The 22,789-nt window shown below is 35.1% G+C and overlaps 1 protein-coding gene and 1 non-coding gene across 23 annotated transcripts in view; one reads left to right on the forward strand and one right to left on the reverse strand.

Moving 5' to 3' along the window:
- OXR1 (oxidation resistance 1) overlaps window positions 1-22,789 on the forward strand; it is a 506,009-nt gene that overhangs the window by 478,950 nt on the left and 4,270 nt on the right. For 19 of the 22 annotated variants that reach the window (XM_030938264.1, XM_030938266.1, XM_030938269.1 and 16 more), the window contains 5 exons: window positions 11,610-11,690; window positions 13,535-13,660; window positions 14,420-14,572; window positions 16,303-16,398; window positions 20,164-20,237. In XM_030938264.1, the coding sequence (XP_030794124.1) occupies window positions 11,610-11,690; window positions 13,535-13,660; window positions 14,420-14,572; window positions 16,303-16,398; window positions 20,164-20,237 (530 nt within the window). The remainder of the gene's footprint in view (window positions 1-11,609; window positions 11,691-13,534; window positions 13,661-14,419; window positions 14,573-16,302; window positions 16,399-20,163; window positions 20,238-22,789) is intronic. The other 3 variants (XM_030938267.1, XM_030938268.1, XM_010370820.2) reach the window with 1 other exon arrangement.
- LOC115899787 lies at window positions 3,900-3,962 on the reverse strand. The gene has a single exon (XR_004059391.1). It is a non-coding gene; the product is annotated as a U7 small nuclear RNA (small nuclear RNA).

A 22,789-nucleotide genomic window follows, 5' to 3' on the forward strand; every position in this document is an offset into this window, starting at 1 on the left:
AATATTAAAATATTAAAGGTGTTATTTTTAATTGTAATTTCAAAATTCATTTATATGTTACATCAGCACAGAGGGGTTTAGGCACCTGAAATGATTGAATTTTTAAAATTTGTGGTTAGATTTACTAGATAAATCAGTTAACACCGTCTTTGTTTTTTAAACCAAGAACAATGAAGCTATTCATACATTTTTTTGATTTGAAGTTTGAATAATCATTTATTCTTAGTTTGCAAAGACTTCAATACAGTTTATTACAAATACAAGCAAAATAAATTGTGGGTATTCTGAAATTTATAGATCAATCTAATTAATGTGCATCAAACACTTAACGCTTATTGCAGTCACCACGTCCAAGTCCTGTTCATTCATTTTTATTTTTGACACAGGGTCTCACTTTGTCACCCAGGTTGGAATTCAGTGGTGAGATTTTGGCTCATTTCAACCTCCGCCTCCTGGGCTTAAGTGATCTTCCTGCCTCAGCCCCCCAAGTCGCTGGGACTGCAAACATGCACCACAGCCCACTAATTTTTTTGTATTCTTTATAGAGACTAGATTTTGCCTTGTTACCCAGGCTGGGCTTTTTATCTCATGAGCTCAGCTCAGGAGATCTACCCAACTCAGCCTCCCATAGTGTTAGGATTACAGGCCACCGCGCCCAGCCAAGTTCTGTTCGTTCTTACGGGAGGCTATATAATTTTGTCAGATACTTTATTTCATGCCTGAGCAAGAATGCTTCCTACTCATTGGCCATTAGCTCTGCCCATACATATATATTATTTAATTGAACCCTCACAGTAACCCAGAAAGTTTAGTAGAATTATTTCCCATTTTGAATGACTGGCTGAAGCATGGAGTGGTCACTGAACTAAACTGTCGTGTAGTACAGAGACAGCTTGACCCTAGTGTGTCCAGAATTGGTGGGTTCTTGGTCTCACTGACTTCAAGAATGAAGCTGTGGACCCTCACAGTGTTACATTTCTTAAAGATGGCATGTCCGCAGTTTCTTCCTTCTGGTGGGTTCATGGTCTCGCTGACTTCAGGAGTGAAGCTGCAGACCTTTGTGGTGAGTGTTAGAGCTCTTAAAGGCAGCACATCTGGAATTGTTCGTTCTTTCTGGTGGGTTTGTGGTCTCGCTGGCTTCGGGAGTGAAGCTGCAGACCTTCCTGGTGTTATAGCTCATAAAGGCGGCATGGACCCAAAGAGTGAGCAGCAGCAAGATTTATCCTAAAGAGTGAAAGAACAAAGCTTCCACAATCTGGAAGGGGATTAGAGTGGGTTGCCCCTGACTGGTTTGGGCAGCCTGCTTTTATTCCCTTATCTGACCCCACCCACATCCTGCTGATTGATCCATTTTATGGAGAGCAGATTGGTCCATTTTACAGAGACCTGATTGGACCATTTTGACAGGGTGCTGATTGGTGCATTTACAATCCTCTAGCTAGACATAAAAGTTCTCCAAGTCCCCACTAGACTCAGGAGCCCAAATGGCTTCACCTAGTGAATCCTGTAGGAGGGCTGCAGGCCGAGCTGCCCGCCAGTCCCCAGTTGCAGCTGCACTCCTCAGCCCTTGGGCGGTGGATGGGACCGGGCGCCATGAAGCAGGGGGCGGCGCCCTTTGGGGAGGCTTGGGCCCAGCGGGAGCCCACTCAGGAGCGGGGGCTCGGGCATGGTGGGCTGCAGGTCCTGAGCCCTGCCCCGTGGGGAGACAGCTGAGACCCCACGAGATTTCGAGCACAGCACCAGCGGGCCAGTACTGCAGGGGGACTGGCGCACCCTCTGCAGCTGCTGGCTGGAGTGCTAAGCCCCTCACTGTCCAGGGCCAGCAGTGCCGGCCGGCAGCTCCAAGTGCAGGGCCGCTGAGCCGGCGCCTGCCTACAGGCCTGTGAGTGCCACGGGAAGCCCCGCTTCCCACTGGTGCCTCTCCCTCCACACCTCCCCGCAAGCAGAGGGAGCCAGCTCCAGCCTTGGCCAGCCCAGAGAGGGGCTCCCACAGTGCAGTGGCAGGCTGAAGGGCTCCTCAAGTGCCACCAGAGTGGACGCCAAGGCAGAGGAGGCACCAAGAGTGAGGGCTGCTAGCATGTTGTCACTTCTCACTAGCACATATTGTAGTTCACCAGGATGACTTTGAAGTTTTTCTGGAATAGTACAGTATGATGTGTTTTGATGTGTAGACAAGCTGAAGTCCCAGTTTTCTAGTTGTTTGCTTTGCTTTAAAGCAGGTATTCTAGGAGCTGTAAGGCAGGCAGTTCTTAAGAAAATTGGGATGAAAAGGATTAGCAGTTCTTTTACCTGTTTTATAGATTGAGATCCCTGTAAGATTTTGCCTGACAAGGGGCTCTTATGCTTTTAAACTGAAAAAAAAAAAAAAAAATTATTTCTAAGAGAATAACCAGTATTTCAGAGCAAATAAAATTTGACATTTTGGAGTTTGTAATGTGTAGCTTTTTAGAATTCTTCGTCTTTACCCAACAAATATGGCCATATTATTACTACCTCTGTAAGAGAGATTATCACTAAGGTATCTGTAGATACCTTGACAATTTTCTAAATGCCTATGTATATAGTATCACGTGACCTTACAGTAACCCTATGTGTTAACCAGATTTTTTTGTTTTATAAGTGAGTTAATTTATGTCTCAAATACATTAATAATAAGAAGCATACACTCCTAACAAAATTCATGGCATGAAATTAACCTTTTGCCAGTTAGCTTCGATGAGAACCATATTGATCAAGCATGCTTAAGTTTTGTTACCTTTTATTTTTTTAAGGCCGTTTTATAGTTTATTCTGATAACTTAAACTTTAATCATTCATTTATTTGAAGCTGTTCATGTATTGATATATTCATGTGCCATACTTTACCTTGTTAGTGTCTGTCAATAAATCATAATTTACTTGAAATTATAAGCCCATTTTATAATAAGGATTTAGTCTTAATCAAAGTCACAAATCATTAAATAACATCATTGTTTTATTACCTTTATCAGTAGTCACTAATTTCATCACCATTTTCTTAGTTTAGGCTGTCGTATACGAAAGAAGAGACTTTTTTAAAATTTAGGCTTTCATATATGAAAACACAGGAGAAAAGTTTGTATGTCGAATTATTTACATCTGTTCAAGAATTAGCCGACAGGTGGATTTTTAGGAAGAGCTAATTTAAATGTAAAAATCTTTCCAGTGACTTCAGCATGAGATAATAATTATAATGATGAAAATAATTACTTGTACTGACAGTGTATACCAAATATTGTTCTAAACACTTAATAATGAGTTTCCTTATTTATTCCTCACAACCCTGTGGAATATTACTGTATCTTCTCCATTTTACGAGTGAAAAAACAGAGGGATATAGCAATCACACTACAACTAGTGCAAGTCAGAGCTGATGTTTTAATCTAGTCATTCTGGCTCTAGCCAATGCCCTTAAACTCTTTGCCACACTTGCCCTCAAAAATCTTCAGAATATAACAAGAGGAAGAGAATTATTTATTTCATATGTTTAATATATGAGAACCTATTTTATATAGACTTTATACATATTATTTATTTCTCATAAAATGTACGAGTATTTCCATTTGAAGAATCAGAAATGGAGGAACTAAATGAGGCTCCCTAAGTTCACAATACTAATAAAAATCACAATCAGAATTAAGGTAGCAGTCTAAAACTAAAGCCAGTATTCTTCAATATTATGCTGCCTATCTGTAGTAGTATAGTCATAGTACATTTATTAACCAGTATTTATGTATCTCTTATGGTAAGTGAAACATCTTCTGCTCTGCAGTCACAACCTAGTTGAAAAAAGTGTACACATATATTCAATGTAAAATATTTTTTCCTAATTTATTTGACTCAGTTGTTTTTTATTTTTCATTTAAATAAATTTAATAGCGTAGGGGCCTTTCCAGTGAAGACCAGAAAACCTGCTAGATAAATTCTAAGAGAGCTGTAACACTGACTCAATAGTTGGAAAGGATATCTTATGTATACTAGTTATGAGGCATAATAGTAAACATCTGTGATGTACCACTACCCAGTATTAGAACTAGAACATCACTAATGTAGCTGCATCTGTCTGTTTTTTCTCATCTCATCTTATGCCACTCTCATATTGGTAACTACCTCTCTGGATTTTTTGTTTTATTATCCCCCTAACTTTTTTTAATTAATAGATTTTGTTTTTTAGATTAGTATTAGGTTTACAGAAAAATTGAATGGAAGGTATAGAGAGTTTCCATATACTCTCTTTTCCCCAAAACGCAGTTTTCCCTATTACTCACATATGACATTAGTGTGGTATATGTTACATATACCACATATGTAACATATAGTTTGTTCATACAGTGTATGAACAAATACTGATACATTGTCATGCAGAGTCCATAGTTTACATTAGGGTTCATTCTTTGAGTTGTATATTCTGTGGGTTTTGGCAAGTGTATAATGACATGTATCTAGTTGTAGAATCACATGGTATGATTTTACTACCCTAAGAATTCCCTGTGCCATAGCTGTTTATCACTCATTCCCTTATAGTGAATGCCAGTGACCACCTGGCACCCACCAGTCTTTCCACTGTTTTGCGTTTTGCAGAGTGTCATATAGTTGGAATCGTACAGTAGTATGTAGCCTTTTTTAGATTGGGGCTTCTTTCACTTAGGAATTTTTATTCAAGATCCCTTCATGTCTTTTTGGCTTGACAGCTCATTTCTTTTTTTGCTGAATAATATTCTATTTTATGGTTTTATCCACTTCTTTATCCATTCACCTGGTAAAGGACATTTTGCTTCCTTCCACCTTTTGGCACTTATGAAAAAAAAACTGTTACAAACTTTTGGATGTAGATTTTGTGTTGACATAAGTTTTCAACTTGTTTAGGTAAATACCAGGTAACATGATTGCTCTATCCTACGTTAAGGGTGTGTTTGGTAGGCCAGTGTGGTGACTCACGCCTGTAATATCAACACTTTAGGAGGCTGAAGTGGGAGGAGTTTGAGACCAGCCAGGGCAACATGGTGAGACCTTGTCTCTGAAAAAAAAAAAAAAAGAAAGAAAGAAAAGAAAGAAAGTAACTGCCAAACTGTTTTTCATCTGGCTATACCCATTTTGCATGGCATCCACAACAAATGAGAATTCCTGTTCTCCACATCCCTGCTGACATTTGCTGTTGTCAGTGCTTTGGATTTTAGCTTTTATTTAAATAGGTGTGTAGTGTTATATCAATCTTATTTTAATTTGCATTTCCCTGGTGACATATCTTTTGTCCATGTTTTAATCAGTTTGTTTGATATCTTATTGTTACATTTTACATAAACATAGAGATAGAACAGACAATTTTGTCTCTTTCCTTCCTTTCTGTATTCCTTCATGTATTTTGGATAACAGTCCTTTATCATTTATATGTGTTGCAGAGATTTTTTCCCAGTCTGTAGCTTGTCTTTTTCATTCTCTTGACAGTGTCTTTCACACAGTAGAAATTTTTACTTTTAATGAAATTCAGCTTAATACTTTTCTTTTTCATGGATTGTACTTGTGGTATTTTATCTAAAAATGCACCTTCAGACTTAAGGTCACAAAGATTTTTTTCCTATGTTATTTTCTAGGAGATTCATAGTTTGCGTTTTCCTCTGTAGTCCATTTAGTGTAAAGACTTTGTCTCAATTGACTGTTCTGCAGGTGGATATCCGGTTGTTCCAATACTGTTTGGGGTAAAGACCATTATTTCTCCTCTGAATTGTCTTTACTCCTTTGTTAAAAGTCAGTTGACCATATTTATGTGGGATATTTCTGAGTATTTTATTGTGTATCATTGATCTGTCAGTTATTTTGCCAAAACCATGATGTAGTGATTACTGTAGTTTTATAGTACAATAGGTCTTGAAGTTGAGTAGCATCAATCTTCCAACTTTGTTCTTTTTCTTCATTGCTTTCTTGGCTATTCTGTGTCTTTGCATATAAACTTTTTCTATAAATTTTAGAATCAATTTACCTGTATCTACAAAATAACCTGGTAGAATTTTGATTGAAATTGTATTGGATCTATATATCAAGTTGGGAAGAACTGACAGCTTGACAATATTGTGTCTTCCTATCTATGAACGTGGAATATGTATTTAAATCTTTTCTTCATCACAGTTTTCTACTTTTTTTTCACTTAGATCTCTATGTATTTTGTTAGCATTATATGTATTTCATTTACATTATGCTAATATAAATGGTATTCTTTTTTTAACTTTGAAATTCCAAGTTTTCATTGCTGATACATAGGAAGACTGTTGATTTTTGCATATTAATCTTGCACTCTGAAAGCCTGCCATGATCACTTATTAATTCCAGCAGTGTTTTGGTTGATTTGTTGGGATTTTTGTATACCAACAATCATGTCGTCTGCTAACAAAGACAGTTTTATCTCTTCCCTATTTATATAACTTTAATTTTCTTCCTTTGTCTTATTGTATTAGCTAGGACTTCCTGCATAATGTCAGATAAGAGTACTGACAAGGGATATCCTTTCCTTGTTCCCAGTCTTAGTGTGAAAGGATCTTGTTTCTCACTATTATATGTGATGTTAACTGAATTTTTTTAATACATGTTCTTTATCCAGTTGAGGGAGTTCTCCTTTATTCCTAACTTCCTAAACCATTTTTATTAGTGTTGGATTTTGACTAGTGCTTTTTTTTGTATCTGTTGGTAAGATCACGTGATTTTTCTTCTGTACCATGTTGATGATTACATCAATTGATTTTCAAGGTTGTACCAGTCTTGCATAGGTGGGATAAGTTCTACTTGATCATTTTATATAATTCTGTACATTTGTACATTGCTTAATTCAATTTGCTAGTGTTTTGTTGAGAATTTTAGCATGTATGTTAATGAGAGATAATTGCCTGTAGTTTTTCTTTCTTGTAATGTTTTTATTTCTATTAGAGTAATGCTGTCCTCACAGAATTAGTTAAGAAGTATTCCCTCTGCTTCTGTTTTCTGGAAGAGATTGTGGAGAGTTTGTATAATTTCTTCATAAATATTTGGTAGTAATAATCAGTGAGCCTGTCTGGGCCTTGTGCTTTCTGTTTTAGGAGGTTATTAATTATTTATTAATTATTTGAACATGTATCTGTCTTTCTTTTTTTGAGTTGGGGTTTTGCTATGTTGCCTGGGCTGGTCTTGAACTCATAGGCTCAAGTGATCCTGCCACCTCAGCCTCCTGAGTAGCTGAGATAATAGGCATGCATTACCTGTTTCTTCTTGTGTGACTTTTGGTGGTTTCTGTCTTTCAAAGAATTGGTTTGTTTTATCTAGATTATCAGATTAATGAGTGTACAGTTGTATAGTATTTCTTTATTATTCTTTTAATATCCATGGGATCAGTAATGATGGCCCCTCTTCATTTCTAATATTTATTCTCTCACTCTCTCTCATCTATCCTGGCTAGAGGTAGAGGTTTATCAATTTTATTGACCTTTTCAAAGATTAAAGAACTGGCTTCTGGTTCCATTGCTGGGTTTCTATTGATTTTGTTTTTAATCTATTGATTTCTGCTCTAATTTTATTTTCCTGTGCTTCAGATTTAATTTGATTCCATATTCTTTCATCTCTTAGCATCTCAGTTATACTTTTTAAAAAAGCTTTTTAAAATGATTCCTCTAGAATTTGTAATATACAATTTTTTAGTATAGTTTATATGGTGAAACCCTGTCTCTACTAAAAATACAAAATTAGCTGGGTGTGGTGGCACACGCCTGTAGTCCCAACACACATCTGTAGTCCCAGCTACTAGGAAGGCTGAGGCAGAAGAATCACTTGAACCCAAGAGGCAGAGGGGCTGAGGCAGAAGAATCACTTGAACCCAGGAGGCAGAGGTTGCAGTGAGCCGAGATCACGCCACTGCACTCCAGCCTGAGTGACAGAGGGAGACTCCGTCTCAAAAAAAAAAAAAAGGATATGGGGATATGGCTCCCCTCTTCCTTCCCCTTTTTTCGTGTTCCCAGTATTGATGAAGGACAGGAAGTAATTTTAATTGGAGATTTTTTCAAATCAAACTTCACTAATGGAATTAATTCTGGATTTTTTTTTTTTTTTTAAGACAGAGTTTTGCTCTCTTGCCCAGGATGTAGTGCAGTGGCTTGATCTTGGCTCACTGCAGCCTCAACCTCCTGGGCTCTGGTGATACTTCCACCCTGCATCACCAGACCCAGCTAATTTTTTGTATTTTTTGTAGAGATGAGGTTTCTCCATGTTTCCCAGGCTGGTCTCAAAATGGAATGATATTTTGAAAGCAGTAGTTTTAATTTAGGCAAAATGGGGCAAAGTTTAACATAATTCTGGTCTTATTTTGTAATAAAGACTGTTAATATATGATGAGATGTAGTGGAACAATAGCTTATGTGACTTCAGGGATGCTGTTGTATGTTCTTTTTGTTTGATACAGAAGCTCAGAATTGTATTTTCTTCTTTAACATATTTTTGGGACCAAAGTAAGTATAAGTGGCATTGATTTGATAGTATTTCTTTTTCTCTTGCATTTCCCTTTACTGAGAAAGTAGTAAAAATGGCACTTGACATATAACTAGCAGATTTTTGTTAGTGTGCAAGACAGTTGAAGGAAGGAGATTTGGGGTTTGTTTTGGAGTAATCTTGGGGAAACACTGGAACATCCACAAGGTATTGTTCTTTATATCTAGGAGATGAACATGTTCATATTCATGAGATTGGCAACAACTGAATTTTCTCTAGTCTATTTTTGTTAGTCCATTTGTAATAGTGATGGGTGGATTTACCCCTGCCTTTCCATTGGTAATTCTATAGAAATAAAGACTTAGGAAAATACTTTCTCTGTGTGAGGATCCTTTGTCAAAGACTGAAAAGAAGAGGGTGGCATTTAATTCTGCAGAGTATAGGTCATGGTACTTAGTTCCTACAGATAGGACTTAGCAGTATATCCAAATACCTTATTCCTCAAGAAACGATTTTTTAGCCAGTGAATGCACTTTTAATTGGAAGATCTTGGTTTTCTCAACTATTTACCCCTAATAATTCAGGGCGTGATATGGGATGTTTTGGAGAAATGTATTCATTTTTTAGTTAGGTTTAATCTTTTGGGTAAAGTAATAAATTGTATACATGGAGTACGGTTTACCAAGGATGTAAAAATTAATGTAAGACTAATTCCAGTTTCCTCATATATACTGGGAATATATAGCTCTTTTATCTATTTATTTTGAGAGAAGGAAGTATATTTCTGTATTCAAATTCAAATCCCTTTTTCTATTAACTCACAGACCTTTTTTTTTTTTTTTTTTTTTTAAGTTTTCTGTATCTTCATGCATCAGGGCATGAGTAAATGTTTAAGGTTAAGGAGGCAGAAAGTTTTTTTAAGTTCTAGAAAAAATTAAAATTGAAAAAAATAAATTTGAAAAAGTAGATTTGTGACATGAAAGAAACTATGACTTTATCAAGTGTTATTAAGGTAAGCTTAGCCTTATCATGGCAGTTTGTTGTTCTCTTATTAGTAACTCCTACTCTCAGCAATGCTGATTCAATTAGGTTATGACTGATCTCTTTTGTGAGCATAATTTAATTTCACTTCCACCCAGGAAGTGTGTTTAGAATATAGGTATAAGATCATTGTTAACTGGAGGGGTAGAAGGAAAGCAGAGGAGTAGATAAGTTATAGAAGGAAAGCAGAGGAGTAAATAAGTTATATGATTTGAGAATCCTTGTCTAGGAGACTATTGGATTGAAGGCCATGAAAAAAGAAAGAAAAATATAATTGGCCGTTAAATATTTCTAGAGACCTGTTTTGCTGGGCATAGAAAAGTAAGCCCATGATGTTTTTTATTTTTAGTACCTAATTTTTCTTTAATCTTTATTGAAATCCTATTGTTCTTAATTGAAAGTCCTTCATTATTTTTATCTAATACTGAAATATAAAAATTAAATTCAGAATAATCAAAATGTTGAAAATAGTTGAGATGTCAAACCTGAAATATTCTCATTCAAAAATAAAAGCCAAAAATAAATAAGGAGGCTCTTCAGCCATTATCATTTAGTCCTCAGGGTAATTGGTGAAAAGTAATCAAGTAAAAGTCGTGTTAATAATAGTAGCTTTCATTAATATGTCTTGGGCACTATACTCAGTCCTTAATATGCATTTCCTCAGTAATTCACGTAAACCCAGATTTGACATGCACTTTTATTATTTTCATTGTTTCATAACAAAATTGATAGACAGTGAGGAACCCAGGTATATCTAACCCTCCCCCCCCTCAGAGCTAGAGAGGATAACAGCTTCTGGTTTCTGAGTACAGAGTCAGCTAACATATTGTATGCTTTGTTGCTTTGCAAAATTCAATATAATAATAACGGCCAGAATGGAAATCTGTCCAGCCTCTTTTCCTTTTTTCTATTCTCATGTCTTTCAGAACTTTCAACAAGTTTATATAGCTTTTCGTGCTTACCTTGATGTTTAGTGGTAGCTAGTTCCTTTTAGTTGGCTAAATAAAAAGCCCTTAAAACCTAGGTTTGAAATCTAAACTCTTTATGAGCCGGTTGGTTTAACTCATTTTGTGGTCAGAGCCTCTGTGCATGTTTGATTGATTACAAGTGGAACTAGTCATAGCTCAAGAGAATTGTCACATATTTATGACACCACTAGTGTTCACTGTAGTATGGTAACTGTTTTTAGAATTATGTCATGATCTGAAAAGACTGTAATTGTTGTGTCAACCTGAGGAAACTTACCTGTTTTTGTGGGCTTTCTGTAATAGTGTTTACCTGTCATTTATGGCTTTCAAATTTAATACTGTGCAAGAGCCTGGTCTAGGCAATTATAGAAGATAGAAAGTTTTCCTTTGAAAGTTAAAATGTAGGAAAGTTGTTAAATGTTAGTCAAGAATAAGTAATACAGTAAAAACCATAAAGAAATAAAACAGAAGAGAGGCAAAAACTAGAAAAAAAAGTCATTTAAAGGGCTAAAGCAGACATGCTTAGAAGGTACTTATGATTAGACATACTTTTGAAAATCTAATTTTCTACTTTCTAGGGCTTATTTTTCTAATTGCCTTAGGTTTTAAGATGTACATGTATATTGTTTTCTTGCTCTTCTCCCCTCTTTTGTTTCTGTTATAGATGGGTATGTTTGTCACCTGTGCCTAGAAGAAATTCTTCTAGCATGGCCATTAGGATATAATGTTTGAGCTCACCTGATTTGGAGGGGGTAGTTGAAACTACCACTTCCTTTGTAACTGCAAGACCATTTAGTTTTCAGATATTATCTTTAATGTTAGCAAAGTATGTGTTTTATATAGTGTTTTCTGTATAAAAAACTATAATTTCTGTTCACTAAGTTGAATCTATATGGAATAGCCTATGAAATAAACCTTACATTACCAACTAGTTGGATGTAGTAGTGAAAATCATTCATGGGTATTTCACTCTAGTTTAATATATAAATCTCTTGGATTTGCAGCATGGAGTGGGGAAGAAATCCTAATTATAGTTCTCTTTTCCCATTTTAATTTCTCCTTTTTTTTTTTTTTTTTTTTTTTTTTTGCTCTTTTTTCTCAACTGTCAGTGGAATTATTGTCTCCCTGTCTCCATATTTAGGTAGTGTCAGTGGCTGAGTATCACCGCAGGATCGATGCTCTAAATACTGAAGAACTGCGCACACTCTGCAGACGCCTCCAGGTGCCCCCTTCAGTAGTTTCAACCCCTCCGGAGACTGAATACTCCCTGTTTTTAGTGTTCTTTGTCATGGCAAATCTCATTTGAAGAATTTGCTTTGACTGCAGCACTAAAATTAAGTTCCTTTTTGTATTAAAGGTTATAGTATTGCCTTGAAGAACTATGGATTATCTTTTCTGTCATCTTTTCATTTGAAAAATATTCTGAAGAATGTTCTGTCACTTCAGAATTATTTTCAGTATCATGTGTTTCTTTCAGCGATGAGGAGTTTTCATTCATTTAACATTGGAAGAATGGTGTTGGTTTTGAGATTGAATCTTTTCTAAACAAAACCTGAAAGATATGATACTATAGGAAAACTAAAAAAAAAAAATAGCAAGGCTTAAATATTTTCTGTAAGGCTATTTCATTTGTATCAACGTCACATCAGATATCTCAATTTGATAAACTGTTCTTGAGGCATTCTTGGTTGGTATTAGAAGTACATTGGAATAGTACAGTTTAGACACAGAACTGGATAAATCACTTAAAATTCTGTGAAATAATCTTTGTGATTTTTTTAGATACAAGAAAGCAATGTAATTGAAAACTCATTTTTCAGTTTTGTCTATTATACTGTGTTTCTTTCTTCTTAATAAGATATGCTTTCATGGCTTTGCTAGACCTACTGAATTTTTTTCTTTTAATGCTTCTAATGCTGCCTTGGGTTTCTTTTTCTTTTTCTTTTTACCTTTCACATCATCAAAATAAAGGGGAAACATGATGATATGAAAGAATGAGTATTTAACTTCTTGTCAAAAAACAATACAGTTATAAAACATGTATTGGTTGCAAATATATGCTGCTCAGGTTTGTTAAGAAACCTGTTAAAGGAACAAAATAATTTAGCAAAAATTTCATTCCCATATAGAATCACAGTTGCTGAGCATTGCTGCATTTTAGTTATCTGCTCCAATAGAATTCTGCATATTTTCCAATTTAAAAGTTTCATAAATAATAGTTATGTTTCATTTCTTTTATTTTCTGATGTTATGTTTTACATATTAAAATAAAATTAATATTAAAAAGTAAACACCAGTAGAATATATCGTGCAACAGTAAGCTTTATTTTTAGTTAACATTTTTTTCATTTTAAGAATACCAGTGAAATCATTTCCACCAAGCAAAAGCATATATTCTTTGTAATGCAACGCAATAATCTAATTTTAAAGATGAATTTATGAACAAATTAACAGTAAAATTTATTGTTTGGTCCAACTAGATGAAAAAAGTTAAATGTTTAGAAAGTTAATAAAAGAAAGCATTTTAGAAAAGTGGTAACATTTTTCAGTGAAACAAATAAATACATGCACACCTCACAGAAAATGAAGTTATATTTTTTATTCTGCTATTATTTACATTAAAATTTTGGCATCCAGGAAGTTTTGTTAATTATTTTTGACAAATTTTGTGTTTAGCATGAAAAAATTCTATTTTAAATAGCACACATACAGACACACAGACAGACACAAAGCAAACCAGCTGGCTGACTTTTGCCCTTCAAGGGCTTAATTAAAGATGCGTGCAACTATCTTCTTTACACAGAAATATGGGGATTTATCATTCCTACCAGTCCTTCCTCATGTAGTGGATGAGAAAACGTCTGTTTATATTGTTATAAAATCTTTTTCTACATTGGCTACATCATAGATATTAGATATGGGGCATCTTTTGCCCTATAAAATCTTAAGGTTAAAGATTTAGACACATTTTCTACAATATAAAGCTTTATTTATCTGAAAAGTCTGACAATTTTGAAAGCATGTCGCAAGTTTACATTAATACACTACCTCTATTTACTTTTTTAGATTACTACAAGGGAAGACATAAATTCAAAGCAGGTTGCTCCAGTGAAAGCAGACCTGGAGTCTGAATCTTTTCGACCAAACCTAAGTGATCCCAGTGAACTTTTACTGCCAGATCAAATTGAAAAGGTATGACATGCTCACATAGGTGCATTTCTGAGTGTGACTGTGTACCCATGAGAGTAAAACAGCCTCTTTTTAGTTGTTTCTGAAGCAACAGCGTTAATGCTGTTACTATCCCACTCCAGTGAAAAGAAAGAGTAAGCAAAACATAGCAGCTAGTGTTAATTAAGATGTTAGGAGATTTAGGTAAGCAGACACTAATAGCCAATATTTGTTTTATTGTTGTGTGCTTGTTACTTGCTTTATGTGGATTATTTCATGTAGTTGTTACAACAGCTGTAGAAATTGGATGCTCTTATTATGCACATTTTTTATTAAGTTAAAAAATTGGGAGCATAGAGCGATTAACTTGTTCGAGGTCACACAGGGAGAAGTATTAAAGCTTGATTCCTAACTTGGATGGTCTGTCTCCCTAGCCCATTATTTGAGAGATATTTTAATAATCAAGCTAATAGTCTATCAAGTATTTTTGTTAATTCAATATGGAAGGCAAAAGCAGTAAGTAATCTATGTTTCTTATCTCTGTTCTAATCTGTGTCTGGTTCAGGATGATTCTTTATTTTCCTAATAGATAATTAATATTTTATGCTGAGAAATGTGTAATACTTTTCAATCATCTTAGTATCTTTGAGAATAATAATTTCTACTGTTAATTTATTTTTATAGCCTACGTTATATAAGCACCATTAAATTCCAGCTGGCAATAGTATTCTACATAATGAACAGCAAGCTATCAAGTAAATACTATCACTTTGTTTTTTAAAGCTTACCAAGCATCTTCCACCAAGAACAATTGGCTATCCATGGACTCTTGTTTATGGTACTGGAAAACATGGCACAAGCTTGAAAACTCTTTATCGAACAATGACAGGTTTAGACACCCCAGTGCTGATGGTGATTAAAGACAGTGATGGACAGGTATGAAACACTAAATGCATAAATCGCTTATCCTTTAAGAGCAGTAACAGTAACTTTTAGCATATTTCTTTGATAAACATTACTTTATTAGTACATTTTATTATTTAACTGATAATTACTGGGTTCTTTAAATATGCAAGGCAATGTTGAGTGTTATAGAGGATAGATATGAGCATGATGATTAAGAATTACTGCCTTCAAAGGGATTATAGAGTGGTAGAAAAGAACATTTGCACATACCAACATCTCTAATACTGGGAAAAATGGTAGGTTTCTTAGAACCTAGAAAAAGTGAGGAAATAAGAATGAGGTTCATGGGAAAGGTAGAAATTGGCAGAATCTTGAATAATGGGTAAAGTTTTCATTAAAAATAATTGTTTGAAGGTGATAGCCAGAACAAAAGCACAAATAAGAGTAATATTGGTTTGTTCCTCAAACAGCAAGTTCAAGTCAGTTGTAATTAGAAACTAATGAGAAGGTAAAATAGCAATATTAGAACAAAACACTAGTATTACTAACACCTTTAGTGTTTTATGTGTCAGGAACTTGACTAATCACTTACGCATTATGTTATTTAATCATGAAAGCCCTATGAGATTGATACTGTTATCATCTTTATATAAAAGAATGAGTCAACTATGACATAAGCTCATCAACTTGCCCAAGGTTACATACCCAAGAAAAAGTATTTGCACCAACGAAAATGAATGAACTACTGCTACATGCTATGGCGTAGATGAATGTCACAAACATAATATTGAATTAGAAATCAAACACCAAAGAGTGACTTTCTTATGATTTCATTTACAGAAAGTTTTATCAGGGGGCCAGATGAATCTCTAGTGGTGTTAGGCTAGTAACTCCTTCAGGTAGGTGAGCCTATTGATGAGAAGAAGCACAAAGAGAGCTTCTAGAACTAGTGGTGTTCTGTTTCTTGGTGTGAATGAACGTTGCATGGGACTTTGCTCTGTGATAATTCTAAACTGAGCTATGCATTTATGTTTTGTGTACTTTTCTATAATATATATATAAAATAACCTTTCAATAAGGAAATATTTTCAAATTTAAGACTATAAAGATAGAATGTCAGGATAGACAGTGACTGTACGGATTATCTGTCAGACTCTCTGCACTCCCATTTCTGATGTGGAAACTTCAACCCATAACACTGAAATTACTTGGTCAATCTCTTATTCATCAATTTTTTCACTAGGGTACTGTGTGTCTTGTATAAGATCATGCACAGGGTTAAAGGATAAAATAATTCACACATAACACCTGCCCTCATGGAATTTACTGTATAATGATAAAGAAAAAAATAGCATATTTTTAAAGTGATAGAATGTTTCCCTATGCTGGAGGACTTATTTTATTAAGCACCACAATCCCATAGCATCATGTTATCCATTTCATACATACGTTGTACATATAAGTCCTCCTGAAATGTGTTAACTACTTTTTAAGATTGTGTATTTAATTACTTTAAATAAAATCCCAAACTTTAAAAACTAGGAAAAAATCTGTTTTTCCATTGAAAAACCAATATGCTTCATATTTGACAATAATGTAAATTATATAACAGCTAGCCATTTTTCCCTTTTTAAGTATGATTAGATAAAACTATACCAGATTTCTCTTTTTTGCATTTTATTTAAACATATATGATGAAATAATGCTTACTGAAATAAATTTGTTAGTCATGTCATTGAACATGCCTTTTTTATCCTTAGGTTTTTGGTGCATTAGCATCTGAGCCATTTAAAGTGAGTGATGGCTTTTATGGTACTGGAGAGACCTTTGTTTTTACATTCTGTCCAGAGTTTGAGGTAAGGACCACTATTTCAATATTTTGTTTATAAAGAGATGGCATAACATACTGCTCAAAGCAATTTATAGATTCAGTGCTATTCCCATTAAACTACCATTGATATTCTTCACAGAATTAGGAAAAACTATTTTAAAGTTCATATGGAACCCAAAAACAGCCCAAATAGCCAAGAAAATGCTAAGCATAAATAACAAAGCTGGAGGCATCACGTTACCTGACTTCAAAGTGTGCTACAAGGCTACAGTGACCAAAAGAGCGTGGTACTGGTATAAGAACAGACACAGAGACCGATAGAACAGAATAGAGAACTCAGAAATAAGACCACGCACTTGTAACCATCTGATCTTCAACAACCCTGACAAAAATAAGCAATGGGGAAAGCATTCCCTATTTTATAAATGGTGCTAGGAGAACTGGCTAGCTATGTGCAGAAAGTTGAAACTGGACCCCTTCCTTCACCCGTGTACAAACATTAACTCAAGATGGGTTAAAGACTTAAATGTAAAACCCAAAATTATAAAAACCCTAGAAGAAAATCTAGGCAATACCATTCAGGACATAGATACGGGCAAAGATTTCATGACAACAATGCCAAAAGCAGTTGCAACACAAGCAAAAATTGACAAATGAGATCTAATTAAAGAGCCTCTGCACAGCAGAAGAAACTATCATCAGAGTGAACAGACAGCCTACAGAATGGGAGAAAATTTTTGCACTCTATCCGTGTGACAAAGGCTAATATCCAGAATCTACAAGAAACTTAAGTGAATTTGCAAGAAAAAAACACCATTGAAAAGTGGGCAAAGACACTTTTCAAAAGAAGACATCATGCAGCCAACAAACCTATGAAATAAAGCTCAACATCACTGATCATTAGAGAAATGCACATCGAAACCACAATGAGGTACCATCTCACACCAGTCAGAATGGCTATTACAAAGTCAAATAACAACATGCTGGCAAGGTTGCAGAGAAAAAGGGAATGTTTTGTTTTGTTGTTGTTGTTTTTGAGATGGAGTCTTGCTGTGTCGCCCAGGCTGGAGTGCAATGGCATGATCTCAGCTCACTGCAACCTTTGTCTTCCAGGTTCAAGCAATTCTCCTGCCTCAGCCTCCCACGTAGCTGGGATTACAGGTGTACACCACCATGCCCAGCTAATTTTTGTATTTTTAGTAGAGACGGGTTTTTGCCATATTGGCCAGGCTGGTCTCAAACTCCTGACCTCAGGTGATCCACATGCCTCGGCCTCCCAGAGTACTGGGATTACGGGTGTGAGCCACCATGCCCAACCAAAAGAGGAATGTTTTTACACTGTTGGTAGTAGTGTAAATTAGTTCAACTATTGTGGAAGATAGTGTGGCAATTCCTCAAAGACCTAGAGGCAGAAATATCACTTGACCCAGCAATCCCATTACTGAATATATACCCAAAGGAATATAAGTACTCCTAATATAAAAATACATGATTGTAGCACTATTCACAATAGCAAAGACATGGAATCAACCTAAATGCCCATCAATGATAGACTGGATAAAGAAAATGTGGTACATATGCACCATGGAATACACCATATACACCATGCAAATTAATGCAGGAACAGAAAACCAAGCACCACATGTTCTCACTTACAGGAAAGAGCTGAATGATGAAAACACATGGACACATTTCAGGGGAACGACACAGACTTTGTGTCTATTGCGGGGTAAGGGTGCAGGGAGGGAGAGAAGAGCATCAGGAATAATAGTTAATGGATGCTGGGCTTAATACCCAGTTGATGGGATGATCTGTGCAGCAAACCACTGTGGCACACGTTTACCTATGTAACAAAGCTGCGCATCCTGCACATGTACTCCTGAACTTAAGTTGAAGGAAAAAAAAAGAAAGATGGCATAAATGAAAAAAAGTGCACTTTTGAGTCATGCACAGTTGCATTTGACCCCTATCTTTGCCTTTTACTCCCTGGTAGCTTAACTTTTCTTTGACCATTTTGAACTTCAACTTTCCTGTAGATAGAATGAGGAATCATAAAATATGACATGGTCATTTAATAATTAAATGAGGATCATTTATATATAATACTTGGGATGGCATCAGACACAAATTATGGACTTAGTAAAGAATATACATTATCATTACTATTCTGTTTATAAATTGTCATTGTGAAATTTCCAGAAACATTTAATGATTAAGCTTAATGATGTAAGTCATGAAAGCATAAAAAATAAATTATTTGGATTTAAATAAAAAGTTATTAACTGGTTTCTTTTTCTTTACCTGTGTGGCTTTACTGTGCCTTGACTAACATAGATGGAATACATTCTCATGCTAATAAAATCTAAAATGTAAAGGTATAAATGAATTTTAGTGAATGTGTGACTATTCTTAAAACGTTGAGTGCAATATTAGTATCTCGGGCACATTGGAGTGTGGCACGTAAAACCTTCATTTTAATCTCAAGAAAAGGAATCAACACCATTGGTTTTAAAAATAAATGAACAAAATAGGAACGATTTGGTTACACAATAAAAATTCTTTTAGCAAATTTGTACTTTACTAGGTCACCAGAATAACCAGTGCTTTTGATTCCTTCCATAAAATATGTCAACTGATAGCAACAACTATTTGAAAGCTTGTAGTTATTATAGATTTTCTAAGCATCAGTAGTGCCTATTCTCACACTTTTTATGTTACTGCTACCTGATAAGTGTAATAATGTAGTCAATTAAATGTTACATAACTATGAAAAACAAGTGTTAAAGTTTTATTGAAAACTGTAGTGAACACATTTGAAAAACTTGATAAAGGTAAGTTGCTAGAAATTGCTACTATGTTAGGTTTAGGTAAAACCCCATAAACAGTTAGAAAAAGATATTTAAGAGTATTAATGTCTAGTTTGCTTTTGGATTTCTCAAATGATTTTAAGTTCTCACTGTTTAAAGAAATTGAAACTGGAAATCATAAATACCCATTACAGGCATGGTTTATTTAAGAACTGTGATCATTAAATATATATCCAAAGAAAAGGCCTTAGCCCTATGTTAAAATATTATCAAATTAACATACATTTATGTTTAATGGTAAAAGTTAATGGCATTTGTGTCTGTTTTTTTTTCAACTCATTTACTTCTTTCTTCAGTTTTTTTCTACTTACCATCCAACTCTTGGTGTCTATAAGTCAGGAGAAAGAAGTGTGTGTGAAAAGTTAACAAAATTTGAGAAATTGGAATTGAAAGTTAAGTGATAGAGTGTGTGCTTTCAAATTTAGTCATATAAACACTGAAACCCAAACCACCAGAACCGTCTGTGCCAAGCTTTTTGTGGTGTTCTTATTCCTATACCGTCAATCTTGGCTTTGTTAACTCTTTTGAGTTTTGGAGAACTAACTCTGTATAATAACCATTTCCGCCGGGCGCGGTGGCTCAAGCCTGTAATCCCCGCACTTTGGGAGGCCAAGACGGGCGGAGCACGAGGTCAGGAGATCGAGACCATCCTGGCTAATACGGTGAAACCCCGTCTCTACTAAAAATTACAAAAAACTAGCGGGGCGAGGTGGCGGGCGCCTGTAGTCCCAGCTACTCGGGAGGCTGAAGCAGGAGAATGGCGTAAACCCGGGGGGCGGAGCTTGCAGTGAGCTGAGATCCGGCCACTGCACTCCAGCCTGGGCGACAGAGCGAGACTCCATCTCAAAAAAAAAAAAAAAAAAAAAAAAAAAAAAAAAACCCATTTCATCTATATACTTAAAGCTTTTTTTAAATTTTTATAGGTCTTTAAGTGGACAGGAGATAATATGTTTTTTATCAAAGGAGACATGGATTCACTAGCTTTCGGTGGTGGAGGGTAAGTCTCTTGGACATTTCATTATGAGATTTTTGAAGAACTTTAAAATGCATTTGGATTAGTTATAAATTCAGTTATCTTTAGAAAGTTTTGACGTTAGAATTCAAATTTGTATATTATGAAAAAGAAAGTATATTTGCAAGAAGGCGCTCAAGTGTAGTTATTGAAACTATTGGTAGAGTATTTGTTTCTTCATTTTAAAATACTGTTCAGTTTATTCACTGTCTATTAAGACCCATCTTTTTCTTTAGAGCCTAGTGGCTCTTTGATAATATAAAGGGAAATATCTCAGTACCTTTGAACTTCTCTAATTTTTAAATAACTGTGATGGAATATTATTGTATTTCTTGCAATGCATAGAAGAAGTCCAATTGTTTTCATGTTACTCTGCTCTGGAGACCATTTGGAATGATACTTTAGACAATAATAGAAATGGGTATTTCTGCAGAAAATTGTAGGGACCCCTCAAGTTTTCAGGGGTTTTTTGCTTGCTTGTTTTTAACAATTATGAATCAGACAATAATATGATTATTTTGGCATTGCAAGTGCTGTGAGGAACTTTGTTTTTCATTTGGTATCCCAGCCTCCTTTAATCTTGACAGTGTTGGGAGGTAGGCTGCTCTGGTCCCACCTAGCCTGGGCTTAGCAAGCATCAACTCCTTCCTTTGGTATTTCTGTCTTTCGTTGTTAGACATGGATATGCTAAATAATTTTCAGACTTGTAAAAGTGTTACAATATTTGTATCCCACAGTTGAGGATATATAATGATAATTTATTCAGACCACCAAAGAATATTCATCATCCCGGGTTATTCTATTATTAACAAATTTTCTTACAACTTCTCTATAAGTAGGTGTTTGGAGGATATAATTAAGGCGATTAAAAAGTGATCATGGTTATTGTAGACTTCTCTGTTAGTTTTAGCTGTTGAACTCAGCATATATTTACATGGTCCAATTATACCTTTTGAGGGGGTATCATTCAGCCCTCCCCAAAACAGTAGTCGTACATGTGATTCTGTTAGCTCTCCAAGAGGTCCACTCAAGCTAGTAGCTTATAATTTCAAGATTTTATGGGTGCTTTAAGTCTTCAAAAATGACATACACAATGCCATTAGATGTCTGCTGGAACTAGATTTTATTGTGCAACCTGATTTCACCAAGCTAAAGTAATCATTGGGTTATTTGATAATAAATTAATATAAGTTTTCAGTGTTGGAAAGAGAGTACAGCTTCAGAAAGCAGAAACTACAGGGAGTTGACATTCCAGAATTCCAAAGGGAAGGCACCCCAAAAGAAAAATAATGATGTAGTGGACTTAATGTAGGCTTAGGAGTCCGATAGACCTGATTCAGATTCTCACTTCAACTTTTGCTATATGTGGTATCTTGAGCAAACTCCCTAACGAATCTAAACTTTCCTTAGCTATAAATTGGAGATTAAATCAGTTTTACAGGGAGATTATAAGGAATTCACAAGGATATGATTTTTGTGCAAATCCTAGTATAGTATCTAGCATATAGTAAGTACTCAATAACTGATAGCCACCTAAACTGATAGCCACCTTTATTTACTTTCTTTCATCCAACATGATCTGTTCCCTTCTGATACCAGGAAGAATTCTGCCTGCAGTATCTTTGGCTGCATGAGCTATAAGACATTAATTAAAGATTTAGAACACTGCTTTTATTCCTTCCACTTCCTTAGCCATTCTCTTTTCAGAAAGTCATATGAATCATCTTTGAAAGCATTGCTCATATAAAAATACACTTTCTGGCTTTCCGGGTGTTTCACCTGGGACAGATCTGTCTTAAATACATTTACTTAAATATTTGGATATCACATACTCTTTGGAAATGCTGATGAAATGCAGAGACATCCATTGTCCTAAAATGAATATGCAAATTAAATTTTATATGATATTAAGAAATTGACAAAAATATTGAAAGCTTCTATTCAGGGCTTCAGAAAGTTCAGGTTACCTTGGAAAAAACTATTCATACTTGGTAATAAAACTTATTGCAGCATCAGTGACATTCATGAATCTTGAAGGTCAATTTTGAGGTACTTCTTAGATGTCATCTGAGATTACAACTAAATGTCTAATCTTTATTAACCTTTCATGTTTAGCAAAATAAGGTTTTTGTGAGGAAGTCTGACCCTTTCATATACTCCTTTCTAATAGGTTGGCTGTGATAGTCTATTCGCACTTTAAAAGGCTCATAGATTCAGATATCTCTTTAAAAAGCATGTTGTTGCCAGTAGTGTTAGAGCCTCTAGAAGTCTATTGTGATAAGACCATAAACTTTTTAATTCAAATGCTGTTTCTAATTTATCTTTGTGTTTTCCAGTGCCAATGTCTGAAACATGATAAATGCACATTTAAAGTTGAACAAATTAGTCAAATATGAATTTCAATTTGAACCTTAACAAGTGATGGCTTCCTCATGGGGCAGGGGGCATTTTCAGGACCATCTGGTTTTTGCAGTGCTTCCGTATCACAGACTCTGGATTGTTATGATTTTCAGGGTGATCCTGCATCTTAGCAAAGT

This window comes from Rhinopithecus roxellana, chromosome 9 (genome assembly GCF_007565055.1).
Source record: "Rhinopithecus roxellana isolate Shanxi Qingling chromosome 9, ASM756505v1, whole genome shotgun sequence".
NCBI classification, from domain to species: Eukaryota; Metazoa; Chordata; class Mammalia; order Primates; family Cercopithecidae; genus Rhinopithecus; species Rhinopithecus roxellana.